This window comes from Dendrobates tinctorius, unplaced genomic scaffold (assembly GCF_039654945.1).
Source record: "Dendrobates tinctorius isolate UK_male_01 unplaced genomic scaffold, ASM3965494v1 ptg000032l, whole genome shotgun sequence".
In the NCBI taxonomy this organism is placed as follows: domain Eukaryota; kingdom Metazoa; phylum Chordata; class Amphibia; order Anura; family Dendrobatidae; genus Dendrobates; species Dendrobates tinctorius.
Genome location: NW_027361700.1, coordinates 27,916,591 through 27,941,617, shown reverse-complemented (window position 1 = coordinate 27,941,617; position 25,027 = coordinate 27,916,591). Strand labels below are relative to the sequence as shown.

Genomic DNA, 25,027 nt, shown 5'->3' with positions numbered 1-25,027 from the left:
CATGACGGGGGGCCAGGTATAACTGTGGCAGACCTGGGTGCAGTGCCAGGATGGGGACCGGTTGTAATGCTCAGAAGGTCTAGAGGGACTCTGACCCCGTGTCCTTGGGGCAGAGTTCTGTGACCACTTTGTGTGCTCCGTGGCCGGGCTCTGTGAACTAAACAGGAACAGGCATTTATGTTCTGCGGTAGCGTGGCTCTGTGAGTTAACACAGTTCGCTTCTGTTCACACTGGGTGACGTTAACCCACGTGTGACCTTTGGTACACCGCTTTACACTTCCGCCATTACTAAGCAGCAGTTTACCACCCCTGCATGGTGGACCCCGGGCTGCGAACGCACCTATTATTTTATTATTTGGTGCGTTCCACCAGCCCTAACACTGACATACTATTAATCTGTATTGCTCCTCCTACTCTAGAAGAGACAACCTACAGATCAGACTGCATTTAGTAAGTTGTATGTGACAGGCTTGCTTTAAGGTCTGATTTTTTTTCTTTAGAAACTGTACAAAGCTTGACATTGGGCTGAGCTGCAAAGCCAGATATAGAGGATTAGAGGAGGGTGCAAGTTGATTACTATTGTCATGATCCATGCGGGATCATGTCAGCTAAGAGCACTGGTAACCTTTTTTTTTCTCTCTCTAAACTTTGTGCTTAGAGATAGTTTTGCCCCCGGTGGCCAGTATGGTCATTGCACTGGTGTTTTTAGAGAGTTTTGCCCCGGTGGTGGTTAGTGTAATTGCACGGGAATCATTAACAGGTGTGTTTGCTCAATATAGGTGTGTCAGTTGTGCTCACTTACGTTGGTGATATTATTGTTGGTCTTTTCCAACCAGCCTGGGTGAAGGATGGAGCTGGAGGAGAGTCCAGGACATCTCAGTCAGAGTCCTGGAGTGGCAGCTATGGTGTCAGCGAGGAGTTCGTGTAAAGCATGGTGGAGTGGCAGCTATGGTGTCGGTGAAGAATTCTTGCAAAGCTTGGTGGAGTGGCAGCTATGGTGTAGAGCTGCACTCAGTTTGCTGGACTCTGTTACTGGAAAGCTGCACTCAGGTGCTGGACTTGGTTGCTGGACAGTTGCCCTCAGGTGCTGGACTCTGTAGCTGGACAGCAGCACTCAGGTGCCGGACTCTGTTGCTCGAAGGTGGCACTCGGGTGCTGGACGCTGTTGCTGTAAAGCTGCACCCAGGTGTTGAACACGGTGGGAGGAAGATGCACTCAGGTGTTGGACTCTGTTGCCAGGAGCAAGTGCATCAGAGCAAAGCTAAGTGTTTCCCGGGCCCCAGGTGGGGCCAGTGTCTGCCCCACCCAGCTCCCTAGTAAGAAATAGGTGTAGGGTGTGCTAGGGTGACAGGTATCCTGATCGGTGACAGGTGAGGAGCCTGTATAGGGAACGTTAGGAGTGTTAGGGACTCTGACTCAGGGGAGTGCAGGAGGTCTCCACGTCCCCCTTCCCTATCGCAGGGCCCTCCGTTGTAAATGTTTCCCTATCCCTTGTGTCTTGTTGTATTAGTTACCGGCCTTCTAGCCGCATCACACTGGACAATTACACGTGCCGTGTCCTGTTGTATTAGTTACCGGCCTGCTGGCCGTGTCACACAGGACGGGGCACGTGACAACTATCTTTTAATCTGACACTAGTTTAAAATTGCTTCTCTGTTTTGTACCTTGTTATAATACCATGCCCAGATCAGGACACAGTTGCATCATTGAAGTTTTCAGTGTTTCTGTTTTTGCTTTCAGAATCAACGTCCGTAATCACCAAAAACTCACCAGTTCCAGACTCGTCAAGTGGATACTCAAGACGTGATGGGCGATCACAATTTCTCCAATTGAATTAGCACCTATTTCTTACACTAAAGGGTTAATAAATTAATTTATGAATGTAATATTTTACTGTCATTTATCTTTGAAGGCAATTATGACTGGAATACGAAAGATTTCTGTTTAAGATATCATGGCTTGAATGTGGCTTCAATGAAGAGCTTAAACTTTACTTGTAAAGATGCAAGAATAAACACCACACTGTTTAACACGGTGGAGGGATGCTTCTCTTATGAATTATTGCAGAAAAGCATACGGCAAATCATTATTTTGCATCTGGTCACTATCATACATTATCCGAAGGATCGTGCTGACAAGACAGAGAGATTAGGGAACTAATATAGAAAATGGCATACACCTATCAAAAAAGTATATGTTAGTAGGTGGTATATTTTTGCACATTTTGCCTTTTTTATGCTTTTTAGGAAATTGCTTGCTTTCAGCTTCATCAATGCTCGAGGACATACACTCCTCAACATTGAAACTGCAACACCAAGAATGAGCAGTTTTGGAATTATAGAGATCACTGGATCAATAGACATCAGTGGCGTATCTGGATGGGCAGGCGTGGCATTTGCCCCTAGCGCTGCCAGCATGGGGGTGCAGTGAGGCTGCTTGATACGGCCATCCAAGGTGCCTCCCAGGCGGCTGAATTTTTCCACTCCCCGGAGTAGGATTTGGCTGTTGAGGTTTTAACACCAGGTTCCAGCATTCAATTATATTTGCGTCTTTCTGTAGAGAGTACAATTGAATCCCTGATCACAGGCACTTCCTGGTCAGGGCAGCAACAGCAACGTGATCAGGTCATCTGATTATGCTGCCGACGTCACTCTCCTGCACTGCATACGCTGTGAACATCAGTACGGTAAGTTGAAGAAACTAAAGATTTATATTAATGTAATTTAATATGAGGTAACTGTATGGGAGAGAAGACTGTGAGGAGACAGTATGGGAGCAGTGTAGTAAGGAACGTGTGAGTAGACAATATGATCAGCAAGGTGGAAAGTGTGTGAGGAGACATCATGAGGCAGGGGGGAATGTGTATGGGGAGTTTTGTAAATGTCTGAGCAGACCATCTTGGGAAGGAGGAGGAAATGTGTGAGGATGCAGGGGGATGAATGTATGGTGGGAGAAAAGTGTGAGAGGACAGTATGGTGTGAGGAAAGTGTTTAGGGACTGTATCTAGGGGAATAGTTTGAGGAGACTGTGCAGGGGAACAAAAGTATCAGGAGACATGGTATAGAAACTGAGTTATGTGGGAGTCAGTATAGAGAAGAGGCATCATGGGGGGTGTATGAGGCAACAACAAGGTGAGGACAGTATGCCAAGGAGGTGTCAGATTAGTGCAAAGTATAGAGATTGGACAGTATTGGCGGGACACAAAGTGAGAGGACAATGTGAAGTGTGGGCCCAGTATGGAAAGGAAAGGACTGTGAGGAGGGGGGTGTACCACAATAGGGACAATTTGTGTTTCCTGTTTTGTCCAGGGAGCACAGTGAGGGGCAATTATTCCAGGGCACAGCACAGGGAAGATATTTTTCTTCAGGAGCAGTATAACGACACTGTAATTTTTTTAGGGCAACTGATGCAGAAAACCGGAGAAGACTGAAGTCTGCAGATATGAGCTGTGTAAAGGAAAAGTCATCATTTGTCATTTGCACAACATGGAGAAGAAAAGAAGGACTCCAGTAAGAAAAGATGTTCCCTATGAGGTTCTTGGATATAAATATTTATTTGTGATACTGACTACATTTCATCAGAACTGTAGCTTCTGTATAGTCTGCAACTTCCAACACCTCATTATCATTGTTCATGACATACTATGAATTGTAGGTTCATGAGATACAATTGTATATAGGGGTTACCTGACATTACAAATGATCACTATAGTAAGCTTGGTGCTGTATTCATGCACTGATGGTGGTTCTGATACTATAGTCATGTATTGATAGTGGTTCCAGTGATATATTTTATAGAATCCTAGAATGTAAGAGTTGGAAGGGACCTCAAGGGTCACAGTGTCTCAATGCAGAATTCACTAAACCATCTCAGACAGATGTCTGTCCAGCCTCTGTTTGAAGACTTCCACTGAAGGAGAATTCACCACCTCTCGTGACAGCTAGTAATGAGTGAGTATACTTGTTACTCGAGATTTCCCGAGCATGCTCGGGTGATCTCCGAGTATTTGGATGTGCTTGGAGATTTAGTTTCTGTCGCCGTAGCTGCATGATTTGTGTCATGATCTCAGTGCAGGTTTGACTCACACATGTGGGGTTAATGTCTGGAACCAGTGCTGATGACTGGCACTTCTGAGGTTAAAGGTTATGATCCCAGTGCAGGCCTACCTGCACACCTGGGGCTCATTATTGTGGCCTCTCCCTGGTCCTGAGAAGGCTTCTTATGGCCTCAGGAAGCTCCTATCCCCATCAGTTATACTTTCGCCCTTGGCAGAGTGTGTTGGCCCCTGAGTGTGTTTGTGCTGTGTTCTTGTTTGCCTGATAACTTGGTATACGACTCGGCCTGTTCTCTGGATACTGCCTGTGGGATTCTGCTTGGTACCTTCTATGTCTGTTTGGCTTTGACCACTGCCTGTCCCCGACTATCTGTTCGGTCTCATCCCTGGTACTTTACTGTTATCTCTCTGTATGACCCGGTTTGTCTGAGTTTGAGTATTCCTGTATAGTATTTTGCCTATCTCTGGCAGCAGGACGCTAAGCCCCACCCCCTTGCAGTCACATGACCATAGGTCCTTCACTGCTCACTAATATGATACATTTTTGGCACTCAACTTGTTGCAAAGTGAAGATTTTTATTTGCAGTCTCAATAATTAGACGTTTCGGCTTTCACAAACAAGCCTTCATCAGTAAGCCAGACTGCTCTCTTGAATAGATCTGCAATGTATTCAATAATAAGATACCACTATGATAATGGTGTGAATGGTCTGATCCGTGTTAAGAATGATTCTCGTTCATCGATAAAGATTTGTAACTGGAGTAATCTGTAAAGATACCGTAAAGAATCCTATATGAGGGGTTTAGTGTCAGATTAGGAATCGCCTGTAAGTTTCTACTCCATAGAGAACCCTCACCACGCTGTGTGATGTAGCGTTAGTGGGTGGCGGCGTGATGTGCCAAGAGGAATGCGGTATCCACCGCTTGTAGCCAGGCTACAAGCGGTGGATACCGTGTTCCTCTTGGCACGACTGTGTGCGTCTGAATTCTTATCTCATGTTTACCCATAAGAGGTAAATGCTGTTTATTCAAGATAACTTGCTCAGTGAAGTTCTCCTGTGTACCAGTGGATTCTCAAAAGATACACTCTGCTACAGGTTATGGGCCCAGAACAGGAGATGGGCCCCGACATCCAGGGCAGAGACACCCAGAAGATAACTCCAAGCAATAAACCCAGACACCGTAGAAGCAGATAAGCTCTGTTAACAGAAGGAGATAAAACCCAGTGAAGGGAGATTGAAAAAAAAATCCAGATACAGAGGGACAAAGGAATTTATGACCCAGGAACTGGATGACCGCACACTGGAAATAATTACAGAGAATCACCACACACTGGATTTACAGAAATTATCAAGAAGAACGAAGAATATCTTCATAAAACAAGTAAAATTATATAAAAATGATGTGTAGCACTCTGCTTGCTACACTTTTAACAGTAATTTTTTTCCAAGGTAAACTCTCCTGAATTTGGGATTCATCTCATCCCCATGTTCTAAGGGTGAAGTTTTTAACTGTACTGGCTTCAGCAAACCTCAGTTTCTTTGGCACCACAGTTAAAATATTTGTTATTCATTTACTTTTTTTTTACATGATTACTATAGGAAAATACCCCTTTGAAATAATGTTCCCATCCACACTTGTCTGCAGGGCAATTGCCCCCCATTTATCCTCCTTTTGCAGCTCCCTAACCATTACTACAACCATTTTAGAGCCATTTTACACCTCTGAATTTTTGGTCCCCATTGACTACTATAGGGTTTTAGGTCGAGATCCGAACTGGTCTTTAAAAAAATGTCTGCCCAAAACAGCTGGACACGGACATCCATGGGTTAGCTGATCTCAAAGTCCTGAGACTCCTGTGTTCTCAATAAGGTTACCCTGATACAGCGGTGTGATGGTGGGATATGGTATGTGGGTATCATTTGGTTTGTATTAATATTTTACTGATTGTCATGGTGTTCTCTTGTAGGATGAGTTGTTATTTGCTAATGGATGAATGGCTGTTGTTGCCTTCTGATATCAGCCCCACAGTACTGTATTGGTTGCTAATATGCTAATAACATATTGACCTAGCTTGTTGAAACTATGAGCCCTTGTGACCTTACCACCAATCTGTGAATGAGGAGGGGGACTCTTAAAATATCAGTGTGGTGAGACACAATCTCAGATCGTGTGTGGAACTATCACAGCACCTCAGAGAGAAAGTAGAGTATATGGACTATGTTATCCTGGGCCTCCTGGATTGTTGGACTCTCAATTTCCCAGGGCTTTATCCTGTTACTGAACTGCATTCAGGTTCTCGACTATCTTATCCTTTGTGTGGTGGATTGCATATGGACCTTTTGTATTTTTGCCTAGCCTAGTGTGGAAGATTTAGAGAATTGATTCTATTACTTGCCTCATGGGAGCATCTGGAGAGGTAGCTGCTGCAGCCGGTGTGCAAGAAGTAGCACAGAAGGATTCAGCCAAAATGGGACCATATGGTTGCGAGATTGTATTGGAGAAGAAATGTAAAGTACTGCCATGTATTGTGAAGGGTTAATACTAAAATCAGAGTTGAAGTTTCGTTTTATCCATTCTCTGTAAGGTTTCGTTTCTCCGTTTTTGTAGCTGTAAGATAAATTTTTATAATTGGCATGGGCTGTCATGAAACCAGACTGTTCCCATCTGTATAAGGGGCTCAGGGGGGTGCATTGCTCTGAATATGCCATTATACTACTTTCTACGCTATTTAGGTACAGATATATATGTAGTTTCCGGTTTTCTTGCAATATTATTGGCTTATAAAGTGAAATGATGCTATTGGTACTTGAGAACCTTGCATAATTAAGCAAAAGATTATAAAAGATGTGACTAAAATAAAGGGGCTTAGTGATCTGCCTCGATCCTCCCGTACAGAGACCCCAGTCTCCGTGTGGTCATTTGAGTTGCTAGCAACACTGGAATAATTTGGAAATCACTGGCTCAACCGTGAAGGGTTAATTTAGCCCTCCCAAACTAGCTATCTCGACAGTGGCGCGCAACGTGGGGCCCCCGGACAGGGACGCCTCTGCCCCCGGAGGACAAGACAAAGGACCCTCGGAGCGGACACAGGTGCTGGAAAATTGGGACTGATCACCCCCCACGACCACGGTAAGTTGGCAGTTATGCTGTTCAGACTGACCGTTGGTGTGGTTTTCCTGTGCTTGTTGCTGCAAAGAGGATCTGAGGTTTGTCCCCTGGTGGGGTGATTCATGGGAGGAATCATATAGAGGTGTAGTTCCGTTGGGGGCCCAGTGCTCGAACCGTACCTCATAAGGGACGGGACACCCCGGATTGACCAGTGATTGTGACTCTCTTTATAGTCAAAATATCCTGAAATCCTGAATTCACTGTTAGAGTCAGGCGTGGTGAGTGATCGAAGATGGGTAGGATACGTAACTCAGGTATATATAGATAGATATATATAACCAGAGGTGTCCGGAGGGATAGTCTGAGACGCCCTCCTCCTTTCACTGAGTACCGTGAATTTTGCGCTTCCCAGAGGGGGTTGACCCTGTGGAACAAACGGAGATGGCTGCTCCAGTATTGTGCACAACTTGTCAGGGTATTTAGCTCTAAAGGAGAGAATTATGTTTTTTTGGAAGAAAAAGAAAAGTTTGGAATTGTGTGAAGGATCAGATACTGTTAGTCTATATGATTCAAAGACGAGGAAAGAAATCTGTCAGGAATGCAGGAAAAATATTTTCGATTCTGGGATTTCCTAAGGGCGGGAGGTTGTAGCCTACGCTATGGGATGAAGGAGTTAAAAAAAAAAAAATAAAGCGAGATTGACTGATGATGGATTACTTGAAGGCGCTGAGGTATTCTGTGGCTTGGCACATGAATTGTATAATGAAGGTTATGTGGACATTGAACAGCAAGTGAATTCTGATTGTTTCTGTTACTGTTATGTTGAAGAAGGAAAAATTGTCTATTATGACAGGGACGGGATGATTTGTGGTTCAAGAAAGTGAATGTGGTATGAGAATGTGATTGATTAAAGAAGGAACTAAGATCCAGACAATGTGTCAGGCAGTCGGATAGTTAAAAGTGATGATTTGAAACAAGAAGTTTCCCTGCTAGATGATAAGGTCCCTCTCCAGGAAATCCCTTAACCCTAAGGCACCAATGTATCCTGGACTACCGAAACTCAGTATGCCCCCACCCTATGATCCTGCCGGGTGGATCTGTGCTGTATGTGTAGTTACTGATCCTCAGTGGGGAGAGGTCTGTTATAATTGTGGCACAAGAAGACCGAGAGTTGCAGCCCCCACCTCTGCTAACGGCACCTATTATCATCCACCGCTAGCCTTAGTCCCCGTTATTGCTAGTGGTTATGAGTAGCCACCCCTTCCATTTACCAGCTCGAGGAAAAAAAAAAAAGTTTTCAGACTTTAACCTGCTCTGTTCAGGAGAGAAAAAAAAAAAAGAGCCAACAGCAGCCTCTAGCCCCCTCCGCAGCTGCGAGCACACAGTGTGCCCTTCAGCCCACACAGCAAACTCTCGCCCCCCCTTCCTCGACTTCAGCTAGTGGGAACCCTGCTCCTCAGCCCCTCCCTGCTAATTCTCGTTACTGCTCAGTTTGTAATCTCACTCATATGTCCTGTAAATTTACTAGGGGTAGATTTATTATCACAGTTCCGCTCCAGAATACAATTCCAAGATGATGGTCAGATGGTTCTTACGTTATATAATCCCTATGCAGATGAAGACCGTGAGGAAAGCTGTATTTTGCATGCCCTTCCTAGTTATGATGGCCCTGATAGGCCCAGATCCACCCCCAATATTGTCTGAGGATCAATGACTCACCCCATACCTCTCAGAGATACTATCTAAAATCTGGTCAAAAGGGCCAAATGATATAGGGAAAATGCCCGTAGAACCAGTAAAAGTGTTTCTCAAACCTGGTGCCTAATCCTCATACTCTTTTGTCCCAAATACCCAAGGATGCTGCTTGGTTTACAGTTATTGATCTTACCAATGCCTTCTTTAGCATTCCGTTACACCCAGACTGCCAGTTTCTATTTGCATTCACTTAGCAGGGACAACAGTTAATATGGACAGTTATGTCACAAGGGGCCCAAAACAGTCCCAACCAGTTTGCAAAAAATATGAGCAGGTGTCTTTTGCCATTGCTAGCCTCCTTAAGTATCTGGCAGCACTGAACTGTCGGGTTTCGGCCTCGAGACTTCAGTTCTGCCTTGGTCAAGTGATATTCTTGGGTCACTGTCTCCTTCAGGGTGCCAGACACTTCGCAGAAGAATAATAGCTGTCAGCTCCCTTCCTTTCCCAAAAGATGAAACTGAACTCCAGCGTTTTCTTGGACTATGCACTTATTTTTGTCAGTGGATACTGGATGCATCCCGCATAATGCAACCCCTTTACAACGCCTTGAAAGACGGTATAATGAACTATAAGGAAAGATGGCAGTGATGATTACCTCCAACATGATTGTTCCCAATTTCTGATAGAAGAAACAGCTAGTCCACCAAATGTCAGTGAGAATCCACTCCCAAATCCTGATCTGGTGTTATACACGGATGGTTCAAGATATGCTGACGAGTTTGGTAGATTCCACACGGGATACGCTGTTACCACAGAGGACACTGTAGTGCACGCAGCTGCGCTCCCACCTTCACAGTCAGCACAAGAAGCAGAACTCCAGGCTCTGTCTACTGCATGTACTTTGGCCAAGAACAGACGGGCTAATATATACACGGACTCACGGTATGCATTTGGTATTGCTCACGATTTTGGGGCTCTATGGGCCAATCGAGGGTTTATTACTACTGCCGGAACCCCAGTGAAAAATGCTGAAGCTGTTAAAACCCTCATGGACTCAATCAAATTACCTACTCAGGTGGCCATTATCAAAGTTAAGGCGCACGGTCCTAGGAACAGTCCACAGACTGTTGGCAACGCATTTGCGGATATGCAAGCAAAAGTCGCCGCTCTCTTACCCGTTGAACCAACCATACCAACTATGGTGACCACACGCTCTCAGCGTAAACAGTTACAAGAAGCATTGACCCTACAAGAACCTGATGATCTACAACAGACTGAAGTTTTCTGTCGGACCCTGCAAGACCCCTTAATGACAACGCAGAGAATGTCTCCAAAGGAAGAGGTGAAGCAATGGAAGACTGATGGGGCACGTATGGATAATGGTCTCTGGAAAAAGGACCGACTTGTGTGTCTCCCTAAGCGGATGTACCCTGCTATTGCCACATGGGCACATGGACCTACACATCGAGGAAAGAATCAGGCCCTCGCCCTGGTGCAAAAATTCTACTGGGCCCTGGTTCTCCAGTTGGCCGGAAGCATTCCCTGTTACCAACATGACTGCAAAAACCACAGCGAAGAAACTGGTGATGGAAGTTATATGCAGATATGGGGTTCCAGAAGTTGTTGAAAGTGATCAAGGCCCGGCCTTTTCTTCCCATGTGTACCAAGAAGTTCTGACAATGCTTGGATCCACTGTAGCCCTCCATACTCCGTACCGCCCACAATCCAGTGGGAAAGTTGAGAGGTTGAATGGCACACTGAGGGGACAATTGACCAAAATGATGCAGGAGACTACGGCTCCATGGCCAGAGCTCCTACCCATTGTGTTATACCACATTCGTACTACTCCTATTGTAAAACATGGCCTGTCCCCATATGAGATATTATTTGGTACTAGGCCTCCAGTTGCAAAATTTCCAGCCTCAGCAGTTATCAGAAGAAACTGACCGTGTTGTTCATTATGTTATTCTGCTTAGAAAAAATCTTGCTAACACCTATGTTCTAGTTTCCTTTTCTTTTCCAGATTCAGCAGAAACCGACACCTGTCATAACCTGAAGCCTGGTGATTTGGTAGTCGTGAAGAGGCATGTCAGGAAGCATGGACTAGAACCCTTGTATGACGGTCTCTATCAAGTTCTCCTAATCACCCAACAAGCCAATAGCAAATAAAGGGGACATAATGTTTTGGTTTTTCGCATTTTTCATATTATTATTATTGGTAGAAGTTAAAAATTAAAGTTAGAAGATATCCAAAGACTCAGATCAATATGATAAAGACAATGATCGTACTAAGGACAGTTGGTGGTCAGACACCTTCTCCTTTCTCAATCCAGCCAATTGATTTAAGGGAATTGGGGGCTGGATAGCTGGGATCTTACAGAGCTTGTTACACATTGCTGCCTGTATCCTTGTTGTATATGTGATACTAAAACTTGTTCTTTGGTGTATTTCTGTATGTATTAGGTAATTCTGCACTAAGACAGCTAATGATGATACCAAAGGTGTCGTTGCCCCTGCTCTTCTCTGCACCGATCTCAAAAGGCTACTTGATGAAGATGTTGAAGCCAAGCACATGCCTACCTACAAAAGATCCCCACCACCGTCATCAAAAATTGATATTCGTGAACTGCAGTATACAGGGGGACGGGTGCGCCGCGACAGCCATGACTGGTAACACGGCATCAGTCATGTGAAGACCAGTACCCCTCAAGCTGTTAGCTTGGGATAGCACCTCTGATGCTGCATATGTGTTAAAAAATTTATCTAGGGGGGAATGTGAAGGGTTAATACTAAAATCAGAGTTGAAGTTTTGTTTTATCCATTCTCTGTAAGGTTTCGTTTCTCCGTTTTTGTAGCTGTAAGATAAATTTTTATAATTGGCATGGGCTGTCATGAAACCAGACTGTTCCCATCTGTATAAGATAAGGGGCTCGGGGGGGTGCATTGCTCTGAATATGCCATTATACTACTTTCTACGCTATTTAGGTACAGATATATATGTAGTTTCCGGTTTTCTTGCAATATTATTGGCTTATAAAGTGAAATGATGCTATTGGTACTTGAGAACCTTGCATAATTAAGCAAAAGATTATAAAAGATGTGACTAAAATAAAGGGGCTTAGTGATCTGCCTCGATCCTCCCGTACAGAGACCCCAGTCTCCGTGTGGTCATTTGAGTTGCTAGCAACACTGGAATAATTTGGAAATCACTGGCTCAACCGTGAAGGGTTAATTTAGCCCTCCCAAACTAGCTACCTCGACAGTATAACCATGTACATTAAAACTCTGTCAAATCCAAGTGTGAATACTGTGTAGTCTGATGCCATTTATGTTATGTCTTTTTAACTTCTACCTCAGTAAAAGACTTTCTGTTGTTAACTTTAATTGTCTCTCCTGCTTCCATGTTCATCCCCTCCACTACATCGCAGGCTGTTGTAAGTGGTCTCAAAGGGAGAGATACCAAAAGTGTGAAGGAAGATATCATGTTTCAGTGATGTTCAAGGCTTCCAAATAAAAAAACCTTACACATTCAGCCATCAGTGGTTTATTCTGAGTCTACACTGTCATCACTGTATTTACACATAGGAATAACAAAGCATTTGAACAAGCACACAGATCAGAACAGTGATAGCCGTGATACTGGGTACCGGTTTAAAATGCCAGATTAAGGCCAGATTATACCCCTCCGGGTCAGAATATACCCCAGCTGCTGTGGATCAAATTTTTCACACTTTTGAGAACCATCAAAAACAGGGCCCCAGGCAGCACACAGGGGCCCCAGGCAGCACACAGGGGCAGAGACAGCGAACAGGTTCCCAGGCAACACATGGGGTCCCAGGCAGCACACGGGGGCCCCAGGCAGCTCACAGGGGGCACAGACAGCAAACGGGTTCCCAGGCATCACACGGGGCCCCAGGCATCACACATGGGCCCCAAGCAGCGCATAGGGCCCCAGGGAGCACACAGGGGCCCCAGATATCACATAGGGGCCCCAGACATGGCACACGGGCCTCAAACATCAACACAGGGGCCCCAAACATCTCAAAAGGACCCCAGACATCGCACAGGATTGAGTAATATACTCAAGAACTGGGCCCCAGACATCACACAGGGGGTCCCAAACAGCACAGGCAGTCCCAGACAGCGCACATGGGGGCAGAAACAGCACACAGGGGCCCTGTGCACTGTCTCTTCCCCCCCTTGCACGCTGTCTCTTCCCCCCTTGCGTGCTGTCTCTGCCCCCCTGTGTACTGCCTGGGGCCTCTGTGCACTGCCAGGGAACCCTGTATGCTGCCAGGGATCCTGTGCACTGCCAGGGGCCCCTGTTCACTGTCTGGGGCCCTGTGCGCTGCCTGGGGCCCCTGTGTGCTGCCTGGACCCCCTGTGCGCTGACTGGGGCCCTGTGCACTGCCTGGGGCCCCCATTCGCTGTCTCTGTCCCCCATGTGCTACCTAGGGTCCCTGTGTGCTGCCTGGGGTCCCTGTGTGCTGCCTGGGACCCCGTTCACTGTCTCTGCCCCCGTGTACTGCCTGGGGCCCCATTTTTGATGGTTCTCAAAAGCCTGAAAAAGCTGGGGAATATATTCTCACCCCGAGAGATATAATCTGGCCTAGGCCAATTTATACCCCGGGGTATAGTTTGGTCTAGGCCAGAATATACCTGGGGTATATTCTGGCCCAGAGGGGTATATTCTGGTCCAGAGGGGTATAAACTGGCCTAGGCAACTTTAACCCTGGGTATATTCTGGGCAGGGGGTTAATCTGACCTGTTACACCAGGATTGTGATTTTACAAGAGTGTTATGTACAGCTCATCAGGAGCTAAGAGGGAGAAGCAGGGAGGGGAACAGCTAACTGTTGTATAAAAATCAATAGGCTAGAGGTAGTTTACTGGGATTAAATCTGAGTTAACTCTTTTCCTGGGATTTAACTACAATTCACATTCTGCCAGGGTCTGGGCAAGCACTGGTTGCCGATGTGCTTGGAATCTTGCTGTACACTAGGAAAGATAAAAGTGCTCATTCTAAGGGTAATTATAGCAGAAAGAAAAAGTAAGTTAATTGCAATCTTGTTTATTTGTATATTGTCTAATAAATTTAAGCAATTTAGTAAATTGAATATACCCCTTAAAGGTTCAGCAGAAGACATTCCCATTTAAAGCAGATTAACTTGCTGCCAGAGCCAATTCACATGTGATATACATACAGGTCTAGCAAAAATAGAGACCACCACATCAAAACCCTGTCATGGTCAGCCCATTGTCCAGACCTGAACCCCACTGAAAACCTCTGGAATGTAATCAAGAGGATGATGGATAGTCACAAGCCATCAAACAAAGACGAACTGCTTAAATTTGTGTACAAGGAGTGGCATAAGGTCACCAAAAAGCAGTGTGAAAGACTGGTGGAAAGCATGCCAAGACGCATGAAAGCTGTGATTAAAAATCATGGTTATTCCACAAAATATTGATTTCTGAGCTCTTCCTGAGTTAAAACATTAGCATTGTTGTTTCTAAATGATTATGAACTTGTTTTCTTAGCATTATTTGAGGTCTGCAAGCACTGGGTTTTATTTTTTTTTTAATTTTGACCATTTTTCTTTGTCAGAAAAAAAATACAAAATCTATTGCTTGGAAATTCGGAGACATGCTGTCAGAAGTTTATAGACTAAAAGAACAATTTACATTTTACTCAAAAATATACCTATAAAGAGAAAAATCAGACAAACTGAACATTTGAAAGTGGTCTCTTAATTTTGCCAGAGCTGTGTATGTATATGTGTGTGTGTGTGTGTGTGTTTGTGTATATATATATATATATATATATATATATATATATATAAATATATATAGTTGGCTTGGTTGAAAAAAGACCTAGGTCCATTAAGTTCAAACTTTCTCCACCAATTATACATTTTGTCACTGAATTAACCATAACGCACAATGTTAGGTGTACTGCGTAAATCATCCAGCCCTTTTTTTAACCCCTTTATCCCATATGACGTACTATCCGGTTCATGTGCCCTAGGACTTAATTCCCAGGGACGGGATAGTACATCATGGCGATCAGCGACGCCCACGTGGTGAGCGCCGCTGATCGTGGCCGGGTGTCAGCTAATTATCACAGCTGACACCCGACACAATGTGTCAGGGGCGGTCACGGACCGCTCCCGACACGTTAACCCCTTGCACACCGCGATCAAACACGATCGTGGTGTACTGGGGGTTAAAGGGAAGCATCGGCAGGGAGGGGGCTCCCTCCGTGCTTCCCTGAGCCCCCCACAGCAGCGCAATGTGCAGCGCTGCTGCGGGGTCTCTTTCCCTACAGGTCCCCGGATCCAAGATGGCGACGGGGACCTTCGGGGGCCTGTAGGGAGCTGACTTCCTCAGTGCCTGCAAAGCGCAGGCATGAGGAAGTCTGCTTCTATGCCTGTGACAGATCGCTGATCTGTGACAGATCAGCAATCTGTCACAGGACAGTGATGTCCCCCCTGGGACAACCTAATAAAGTTAAAAAAAAAAAAGTGTAAAAATAATTTAAAAAAAAAAAATCGATAAATTAGAAAAAAAAAATATTCCCCAATAAATTCATTTTTTGGAAATAAAAAAAGAAAATAACAATAAGTACACATGTTTGGTATCGCCGCGTCCATAACAACCCACCCTATAAAACTGTCCCATTAGTTAACCCCTTTAGCGAACCCCTTAAAAAATAAAAAACGAAGCAAAAAATAATGATTTATTATCATACCACCAAACAAAAAGTGCAATAACACGCGATCAAAAAGATGAATATAAACATCCATGGTACCGCTGAAAATGTCATCTTGTCCCGCAAAAAACGAGCCGCCAAACAGCGTCATCAGCGAAAAAATAAAAAAGTTATAGCTCACAGAATAAAGCGATGCAAAAATAATAATTTTTTATATAAGATAGTTTTCATTGCATAAAAGCGACAAAACAAAAAAGACCTAAATGAGGTATAGCTGTAACCGTACTGACCCGAAGAATAAAACCGCTTTATCAATTTTACCGCACGCGGAACGGTGTAAACGCACCCTCCCAAAAGAAATTCATGAAACGCTGGTTTTTGTTCATTCTGCGTCCCAAAAATCGGAATAAAAAGCGATCAAAAAAAGTCACGTGCCCGAAAATGGTATCAATAAAAATGTCAACTTGTCAAAAAATAAGACCTCACATGACTCGGTGGGTCAAAATATGAAAAAATTATAACTCTCAATATGTGGTGATGCAAAAACTATTTTTACAATAAAAGGCGTCTTTAAGCGTGTGGCAGCTGCCAAACATAAAAACCGCTATAAATAGTAAATCAAAACCCCCGTTACCACCCCCTTAGTTAGGGAAAAATAATAAAATGAAAAAAAGTATTTATTTCCATTTTCCCATTAGGGTTAGGGCTAGGGTTAGAGCTGAGATTAGGGTTAGGGGTGTGTTGGGGTTAGGGTTGGAGTTAGAATTGGGGGTTTCCACTGTTTGGGCACATCAGGTGCTCTCCAAATGCAACATGGTGTCGGATCTCAATTCCAGCCAATTCTGTGTTGAAAAAGTCAAATGGTGCTCCTTCCCTTCCAAGCTCTGCCATGCACCCAAACAGTGTTTTACCCCCACATATAGGGTATCAGCCTACTCAGGACAAATTGAAAATCAACTTTTGGGGTCCAATTTCTCCTGTTACCCTTAGGAAAATAAATTGGGGGCAAAAATATCATTTTTGTGGAAAAAAATGATTTTTTTTTATTTTCACGCCCGGGCGTTATAAACTTCTGTGAAGCACGGGGGGGGTTCAAAGTGCTCACCACACATCTAGATAAGTTCCGTGGGGGGTCTAGTTTCCAAAATGGGGTCACTTGTGGGGAGTTTCAATAGTTTAGGTACATCAGGGGCTCTCCAAACGCACATGACACCCGCAGACTATTCCATCAAAGTCTGCATTCCAAAACGTCACTACTTCCCTTCTGAGCCCCGACTTGTGCCCATACAGTAGTTTTCTCCCACATATGAGGTATCAACGTACTCAGGACAAATTGGACAACAACTTTTGGGGTCCAATTTCTCCTGTTACCCTTGGGAAAATAAAAAAATTGGGGACTAATTGATCATGTTTGTGGAAAAAATATGATTTTTTTATTTTCACGCCCAGGCATTATAAACTTCTGTGAAACACTGGGGGGGTTCAAAGTTCTCACCACACATCTAGATAAGTTCCTTGGGGGGTCTAGTTTCCAAAATGGTGTCATTTGTGAGGGTTTCCACTGTTTTGGTACATCAGGGGCTTTCCAAACGCGACATGGTGTCCGATCTCAATTCCAGCCAAAAACGTCAAATGGCGCTGCTTCCCTTCCGAGCTCTACCATGCACCCAAATAGTGGTTTACCCCCACATGTGGGGTATCAGCGTACTCAGGACAAATTGCACAATAACTTTTAGGGTCCTGTTACCCTTGGAAAAATAAGAATTGAGGGTGAAAAGATCATTTTTGTGGAAAAAATATGATTTTTTAATTGTACGGCTATATGTTATAAACTTCTGTGAAGCCCTTGTGGGTTCAAAGTTCTCACCACATATCTAGATAAGTTCCTTGGGGGGTCTAGTTTCCAAAATGGGGTCACTTGTGGGGGGTTTCCACTGTTTAGGTACATCAGGAGCTCTCCAAACGCGACATGGCGTCCGATCTGAATTCCAGCCAATTTTTCATTGAAAAAAATCAAACGGCGCTCCTTCCCTTCTGAGCTCTGCCATGCGCCGAAACAGTGGTTCCCCCCCACATATCAAGTATCAGCGTACTCAGGACAAATTGCACAATAACTTTTGCAGTCCAATTTCTCCTGTTACCCTTGGTATAATAAAAAAATTTGAACGTGAAGTATTTTTTTGGTGAAAAAAGTTAAATGTTCATTTTTTTTAAATATTCAAAAAATTCCGGTGACGCACCTAAAGGGTTAATAAACTTCTTGAATGTGGTTTTGAGCACCTTAAGGGGTGCAGTTTTTAGAATGGTGTCACTTTTGGGTATTTTCTATCATATAGACCCCGCAAAGTGGCTTCAAATGTGATGTGGTCCGTAAAAATAAAATGGTGTTGCAAAAATGAGAAATCGCTGGTCAATTTTTAACCCTTATAACTTCCTAACAAAAAAAATTTTGGTTCCAAAATTGTGCTGATGTAAAGTAAACAAGTGGTAAATGTTACTTATCAACTTTTTTGTGTGCTGTATCTCTGTGATTTAAGGGCATAAAAATTCAAAGTTGGAAAATTGCAAAATTTTCAAAATTTTCAGCAAATTTCCATTTTTTCACAAATAAACACAAGTTATTGGAATTAAATTTTACCACTAACATGAAGTACAATATGTCACGAGAAAACAATGTCAGAATCACCAGGATCTATGGAAGCATTCCAGAGTTATTACCTCATAAAGGGACAGTGGTCAGAATTGTAAAAATTGGCCCGGTCATGAACGTGCAAACCAGCCTTGGGGCTTAAGGGGTTAAAAGCTGTTCTAGTGTCTGCCATTACTATCTCTAGTGGTACGGAATTCCACATTATGACTGCTCTTACTGTAAAGAACTCTTTCCTATGTAGCTGTCAGAATCACCTTTCTTGCACCCATAATGAGTTCCCCCTGGTCAATAATATAGTCTTTGGAAGTAAGAAGTAATTTTTTTGTACGCTGAACAATCCCAACCCCTCATCATATGAGAGGCCTTCCATCCCCTGGTCCTTAGTATGGTCTTTGGAAGGAATAAGTCATGTGCCAGTCCTTTGTACTGGCCACACATATATTATACATATAAATGTGATCCTCTCTGAGGCGTCTTTTTTCTAAGCTGAACAAGCCCAACTTTTCCAACCTCTCATCATATGAGAGGCCTTCGAACCCTTGTAATAATCTAGTTGCCCGCTTTGGAAATCACTCTAACCTCTGAATATCCTTTTTAAAATGTGGAGCCCAAAACTGGATCCCATACTCTAGATGTGGCCTCATCAGTGATTTATAAAGGGGTAACAATACATTGGGATCGCAAGATTTTAGCTCTCTTTTTTTATACACTCTAAAACATACATATACACGCACAGTCATGGCCGAAAGTGTTGACACCCTTGAAATTGTTCCAGAAAATTACGTATTTCTCCCAGAAAATTATTGCAGTTACACATGTTTTGCTATACACAAGTTTATTTCCTTTGTCTGTATTGGAACAACGCAAAAGAAAACAGGAAAAAAAAAGGCAAATTGGACATCATTTCACAGAAAACCCCAAAAATGGGCCGGACAAAATTGTTGGCACTCTGAACTTAATGTATGACTGTATATATAAATATATATATTTATTTAACACAGCTGATTGATCCGTCACAGATGGCTGCTAGTTTTTGCTGACAAGCTGAAAATGAACATGCAATCATGATAAGCAGAGCGCCCCTCAGTGGCCACCACTGTGCTTTGCGGCAGTAAGATTCTGGGTTCATACCGGACCAGGAGTGGCATGTGTGTTACTGATCTATTTTCCTCCTGGAATGTATTATTTTGTAGATATCAGACACCATCAGGAACTTCCAGACCCCAATGACTTACAAAAGGGTCTGTTATATTTTACTGAAAGGGTCCATTATTTCAACAAGAACAATAACTCTTTGTTTGTATCACTATTCCTCCGATCATAAAATACTGAATCAAAAACAGACTTCTGCACAAATGTGAACACTTAATATTGAAGAAGGAGACCCAATTATATTATAAGTCGAGAACTTCAATAATCCTGTAGTATTAATCACCTGCCTTATTCAGTATAGCCAAAAGACAGGACCACCAGAACCTCTCTACGGATTGTGATGAATGATCAATAAATTACTTTGCCTTTGTCTCCATCTGGTGGTAGTGGAAGAAAAAGACACCTAGAATTTTCCAGAAATGTTACTCTTGTGTCTGAATGAAATATGAATTCTGGCAAGTCGCACAGATTCTCACGCCACTGAGTAGAGGTGCCAAATTCATTAAGTTGTATGCAATTGGCACATCATACTGCAGTGAGCCCTTCATTTATGCCGGGGTCACAAGAGCAATGCTTCTCTCTCCCGCTCGATTATGGTAATGACGCTCAGCTCAAGTGCTGATCAGTGTCAGTTTACTGTGATCCAATTCTATCGGCTGAGAAGAGAACTTAATTTCTCCATCTTCTCCACTGTCTGTGTCTGTCGGAAATTGCATTGCACTTGGATGTGACATCAGAGTGCAGTCCGATGTTTTACACATACCCATAGACTTGAATGGGTGAGTGTCATCTGATGTGCAGAGCAACTCGGAGCATGCTGCAATTTTTTTTCTCATGTCTAATTGGCATGAGAAAAAAAAACACTGGTCAGCACTGCCCCATGAAATAAAATTTGTCTGAACGGTATCTGACAAAATACCGGATAGCATTCGTCTGAGTTAAATGCTCTTGTGATTGAGCCCTAAAAATGAGACGTCAATCATAATGATTCAGCCTTCGGCCCCTATAGCTCTGTATTCAGTCTATCATCCATTGTCTCTATCTGATGGTTGATGTTGGTATAAACATAAAACTGTACTAAGGGTGCAAGTTTATATGTGACAGATTCTATCTATAGAGATATCTTTCAATTAAGTACAGAGATAGAAAGAGGGATAAAGATACAATCTCTTTCTATATATACACAGGGTGGGCCATTTATATGGATACACCTGGGTGGGCTATTTATAAAGTTGGATCCAAAATGGCCGACTTCAAAATGGCCGCCATGGTCACCACCCATCTTGAAAAGTTTTCTCCCTCCCATATACTAATGTGCCACAAACAGGAAGTTGATATCACCAACCATTCCCATTTTATTTAGATTTATCCATATAAATGGCCCACCCAGGTTTATCCATATAAATGGCCCACCCTGTACATTAGCAGTGCCATCAGTTAAGAACTAGTAACAACTAGTGGAATCCAGCTGCACCTATCTACTGTTTGGTTAAGTCTGGCCTCAAGTGGCCTTCAAGGAATTGACATGGAAACAAGGATAAAAAATGATATGCGCAAAAACACAGGAACTGGAGTGTAGAAACATGGTAGCAAGTGATCAGGACTGAGTCAAAATGTGAAGCATTTGGCAGTAACAGAAGGCAGTGTGTAACAGAAGGGTGGGAGAACAGGAAAATAATGAGTGTCTGCGCAACAGTGAAGCATGGTGGAGGTAATTTTCAGTTTCGGGGTGGAATTTCTGCAGATAGCATGGGATTTAGTCAGTATTACTGGTGATGTCAATGCTGAAAAATACAGGTGTAAACTTATCCATCAAGCAAAACCATTTGGGAAGCATCTGATTAATTTGTTCTGCTGCAGGCCAATGACACCAAATATACAGCCAATGTCATTAAGAACTAAGATTTCTTCTGCGCATTCCCCCTACTTTGGAACTCTCTACTCCAACATATCAGACTCTCGCCTACCATGGAAACCTTCAAAAGGAACCTGCATACGTACCTCTTTCGACAAGCCTACAACCTGCAGTAACCACCAAACCGCTACACCACCAGCTCTACCCTCACCTACATACTGTATCCTCACCCATCTCTTGTAGATTGTGAGCCTTTGCGGGCAGGGTCCTCTCTCCTCCTGTTCCAATGTGACTTTTATTGTTTAAGATTAATGAACTCCCTTTTGTTATGTATACCCCTCCTCACATGTAAAGCACCATGGACTAAATGGCACTGTAATAATAATAAAAAATAACTACCTTCAGTCTTCAAGAGCAAGGATTCCTCTGAGTGATGATATGGCCCCGACAGAGCCCTGATCATCTCAACATTGAGACTGAAACCACATAAAGAGATGGAAAGATCTGTGGTTAGTTCTTCAAGATGTTTGGAACAATCTCCTTGCTGCGTTCCTTCAAATCTGTGAGGAAGTGTGCCTAAAAGAATTAACCCCTTTCCAATGATGGGCATAATAGTACGCTCATGTCAGACACCCTCCCTTTGATGTGGGCTCCGGCGCTGAGCCTACATCTTTCCCGGGACATGTCAGCTGTTTTGAACAGCTGACATGTGCCCGAAATAGCCGAGGGTGGAATCGCGATTCACATGCGGCTACTAACCCATTAAATGCCGCCATCAAACTCTGATGGCAGTATTTAACGCATGCTTCCGGCCATTGGGCCGGAAATCCGCCCACCAGTGACCCCGTCACGTGATTGTGGGTAACCGGTGGGTTGGCATGACAATCGGAGGTCTCCTGGAGACCTCTATGGTTGTCACTGCCTGATTGCTTTGAGCGCCACCTGGTGGTCAGCGCTCATAGCAAGTGAGTAATTCTACTACATAGAGGAGATCTGATCATCGCCTGTATGTAGTAGAGCTTATGGCAGCTTCTAGTCTCACATGGAGACTATTGAAGCATGGCAAAATTAAAAAAAAAGTTTTTGAAAATATTAAAAAAAAATAATTATAAAAGTTCAAATCACCCCCCTTTCTCCCCATTCAAAATAAAACAATAAAAAAAATCACATACACACATATTTGGTATTGCCGTGTTCAGAATCGCCCGATCTATCAATACAAAAAAGGATTAACCTGATTGCTAAACGGCGTAGTGAGAAAAAAAATTAAAACACCAGAATTACATTTTTTCCGTCGCTGCGACATTGAATTAACATACAATAACGGGCGATCAAAAGATCGTATCTACACCAAAATAGTATCATTAAAAACTTCAGCTTGGTGCGCAAAAAATAATCTCTCACCCAACCTGACATCACGAAAAATGAAGACGCTACGGCTATCAGAAAATGGAGCAACTCTTTTTTTTCTAACAAAGTTTGGAACTTTTTTTTTCACCACTTAGATAAAAGAGAGCCTAGACATGTTTGGTGTCTATGAATTCGTAATGACCTGGAGAATCATAATGGCGGGTCAGTTTTAGCATTTATTGAACCTAGTAAAAAAGTCAAACAAAAAACAAGTGTGGGATTACACTTTTTTTGCAATTTCATCGCACTTGGATTTTTTTCCCCGTTTTCTGGTACAAGACATGGTAAAACCAAATGGTGTCATTCAAAAGTACAACTTGTCCTTGTCCCGCAAAAAAAAAGCCCTCACATGGCCATATTGATGGAAAAATATAAAAAGCTATGGCTCTGGGAAGAAGCGGAGCAAAAAATGAAGATGCAAAACCAAAAATATCTCCGGTCATGAAGGGGTTAATGCTGTTTTTATGTTTTGAAGGCAAAGGGCAATCACACCAAATATTAGTTTAATTTATAATATATATACTATACTATATTCATAAAAATAAACTATTAAGATTTTTATTTTTGAAAGCATTCTTTGCAGTATGATGTGATATATATTTAAACTTATTATTATTTTATGACCACTGGGTGGCGCATATGCAGTAGAAAAGTCTCTGAGCGTGTACAACAGTGATACAACAGCAGGTGGCGGTGTTATCCCTTTGTAGAGATCTATGATCCTAGGAAGCAGTTCTCATCTCAATACAGGAAAGATATATACAGTATCTTTGTACCGTGTTAGCCAGTAGATAGAAAAATATTCAGAATTGAGAGTCCTCAGTGGTTGATACCATTAAATGGCTTAGGGCTCAGCCCCATTTGCGAGAAAAAAACGGTCCGTTTTCTGGATGAAAAAAATGGACCGGTTCTATGCAATTGTCATGCAAGTGTCATGCAATTTCAGTGTGATTTTCAATATGACATGCGTATTGAATGCGATTTTAACATGAGGTTTTACATAGAGCAGTTCTCTCCATGTAAAAACTCATGTTAAAATAGCATTGTAAACTAACACTGTACACATCGTTTAAAAAAAAACAAAACCTTCAAAACACACACACATATACATATATATATATATATATATATATATATATGAGACATAGATAGCAGAATAGCCGGTAATTCATTTGTCGGCTTTTGTAAAATAACTGCAAAAGCCGACAGGATATGAGACATGGAATACATACAGTAAACCATTTTATTTCATTTAGTTTTTTTATATGTACATATATACACATGGAGTACATACACATATATATATATATATATACATACACACATGTCAGTGACACACACATACTGTGTATATATATATATATAATATATCTAATATAATATATATATACATAATTTATATTATATATATGTAACATAATATATATGTATATAATTAGAGTTGAGCGAAACGGGTCGAAAAAATTCAAAAGTCTCCGACTTTTGGCAAAGTCGGGTTTCATGAAACGAAACCCGACCCTAGGATGAGGTCGGCCACGAGGTCGGCGGCTTACGCGCCAAAGTCGCGTTTCAAAAGTTTGTTTTGCGCTCTTTTTCAGCCAATCAGGATCCACGGACACTGTGGGCAACGTGATGACATAGGCACGGGTCACCACCATCTTTCAGAAGGGCATGCAAGTGATTGGCTTGCTTTGGTGGGCGTCACAGGGGGTATAAAAGGGCGTGCACGCCGACCGCCATGTTACTCATGCTGATCTCAGAATAGAGAGAGCTGCTGCTGATGATGATTTTGTAGGGAGAGCGTTAGGCAGGGAAGAAGACACCAAAAACTGCTTCTGCTGCTAGCAATTTTGCCTGTACAACACACCAGTCACTGTGCAGTGCAAGGGGAGGCTATATAGTGGTGTATCAGTGGTGTTGGTTGTTGGGCTGCCTTCTAAGGCTTCCTGACATTCCTGCATTGCTGTTTACCCACTGCTCCGCAAACTGCTTTTTTAAAAGCAATCCCAATTTTTTTTTTTGTCCTGCTGAGAAGAAGAAAAAAAAACTGCTTCTGCTGCTAGAGATTTTGCCTGTACAACACACCAGTCACTGTGCAGTGCAAGGGGAGGATATATAGTGGTGTATCAGTGGTGTTGGTTGTTGGGCTGCCTTCTAAGGCTTCCTGACATTCCTGCATTGCTGTTTACCCACTGCTCCGCAAACTGCTTTTTTAAAAGCAATCACAATTTTTTATTTTGTCCTGCTGAGAAGAAGAAAAAAAAACTGCTTCTGCTGCTAGCGATTTTGCCTGTACAACACACCAGTCACTGTGCAGTGCAAGGGGAGGCTATATAGTGGTGTATCAGTGGTGTTGGTTGTTGGGCTGCCTTCTAAGGCTTCCTGACATTCCT

General features: G+C 43.0%; 1 protein-coding gene and 1 long non-coding RNA gene across 5 annotated transcripts in view; one reads left to right on the top strand and one right to left on the bottom strand.

The window, feature by feature from the left end:
* LOC141086533 (keratin, type I cytoskeletal 13-like) overlaps nucleotides 1-12,008 on the top strand; it is a 116,414-nt gene extending 104,406 nt beyond the window's left edge. For 2 of the 3 annotated variants that reach the window (XM_073572673.1, XM_073572672.1), the window contains one exon: nucleotides 1,741-12,008. In XM_073572673.1, coding sequence (XP_073428774.1) covers nucleotides 1,741-1,807 — 67 coding nt within the window. In that variant the 3' untranslated portion in view covers nucleotides 1,808-12,008. Of the gene's footprint in view, nucleotides 1-1,719 lie in introns of all 3 variants that reach the window. The other variant, XM_073572671.1, reaches the window with a different exon arrangement.
* LOC141086534 (uncharacterized) overlaps nucleotides 1-25,027 on the bottom strand; it is a 284,209-nt gene that overhangs the window by 31,984 nt on the left and 227,198 nt on the right. The gene's annotated exons all lie outside the window — the stretch shown is intronic.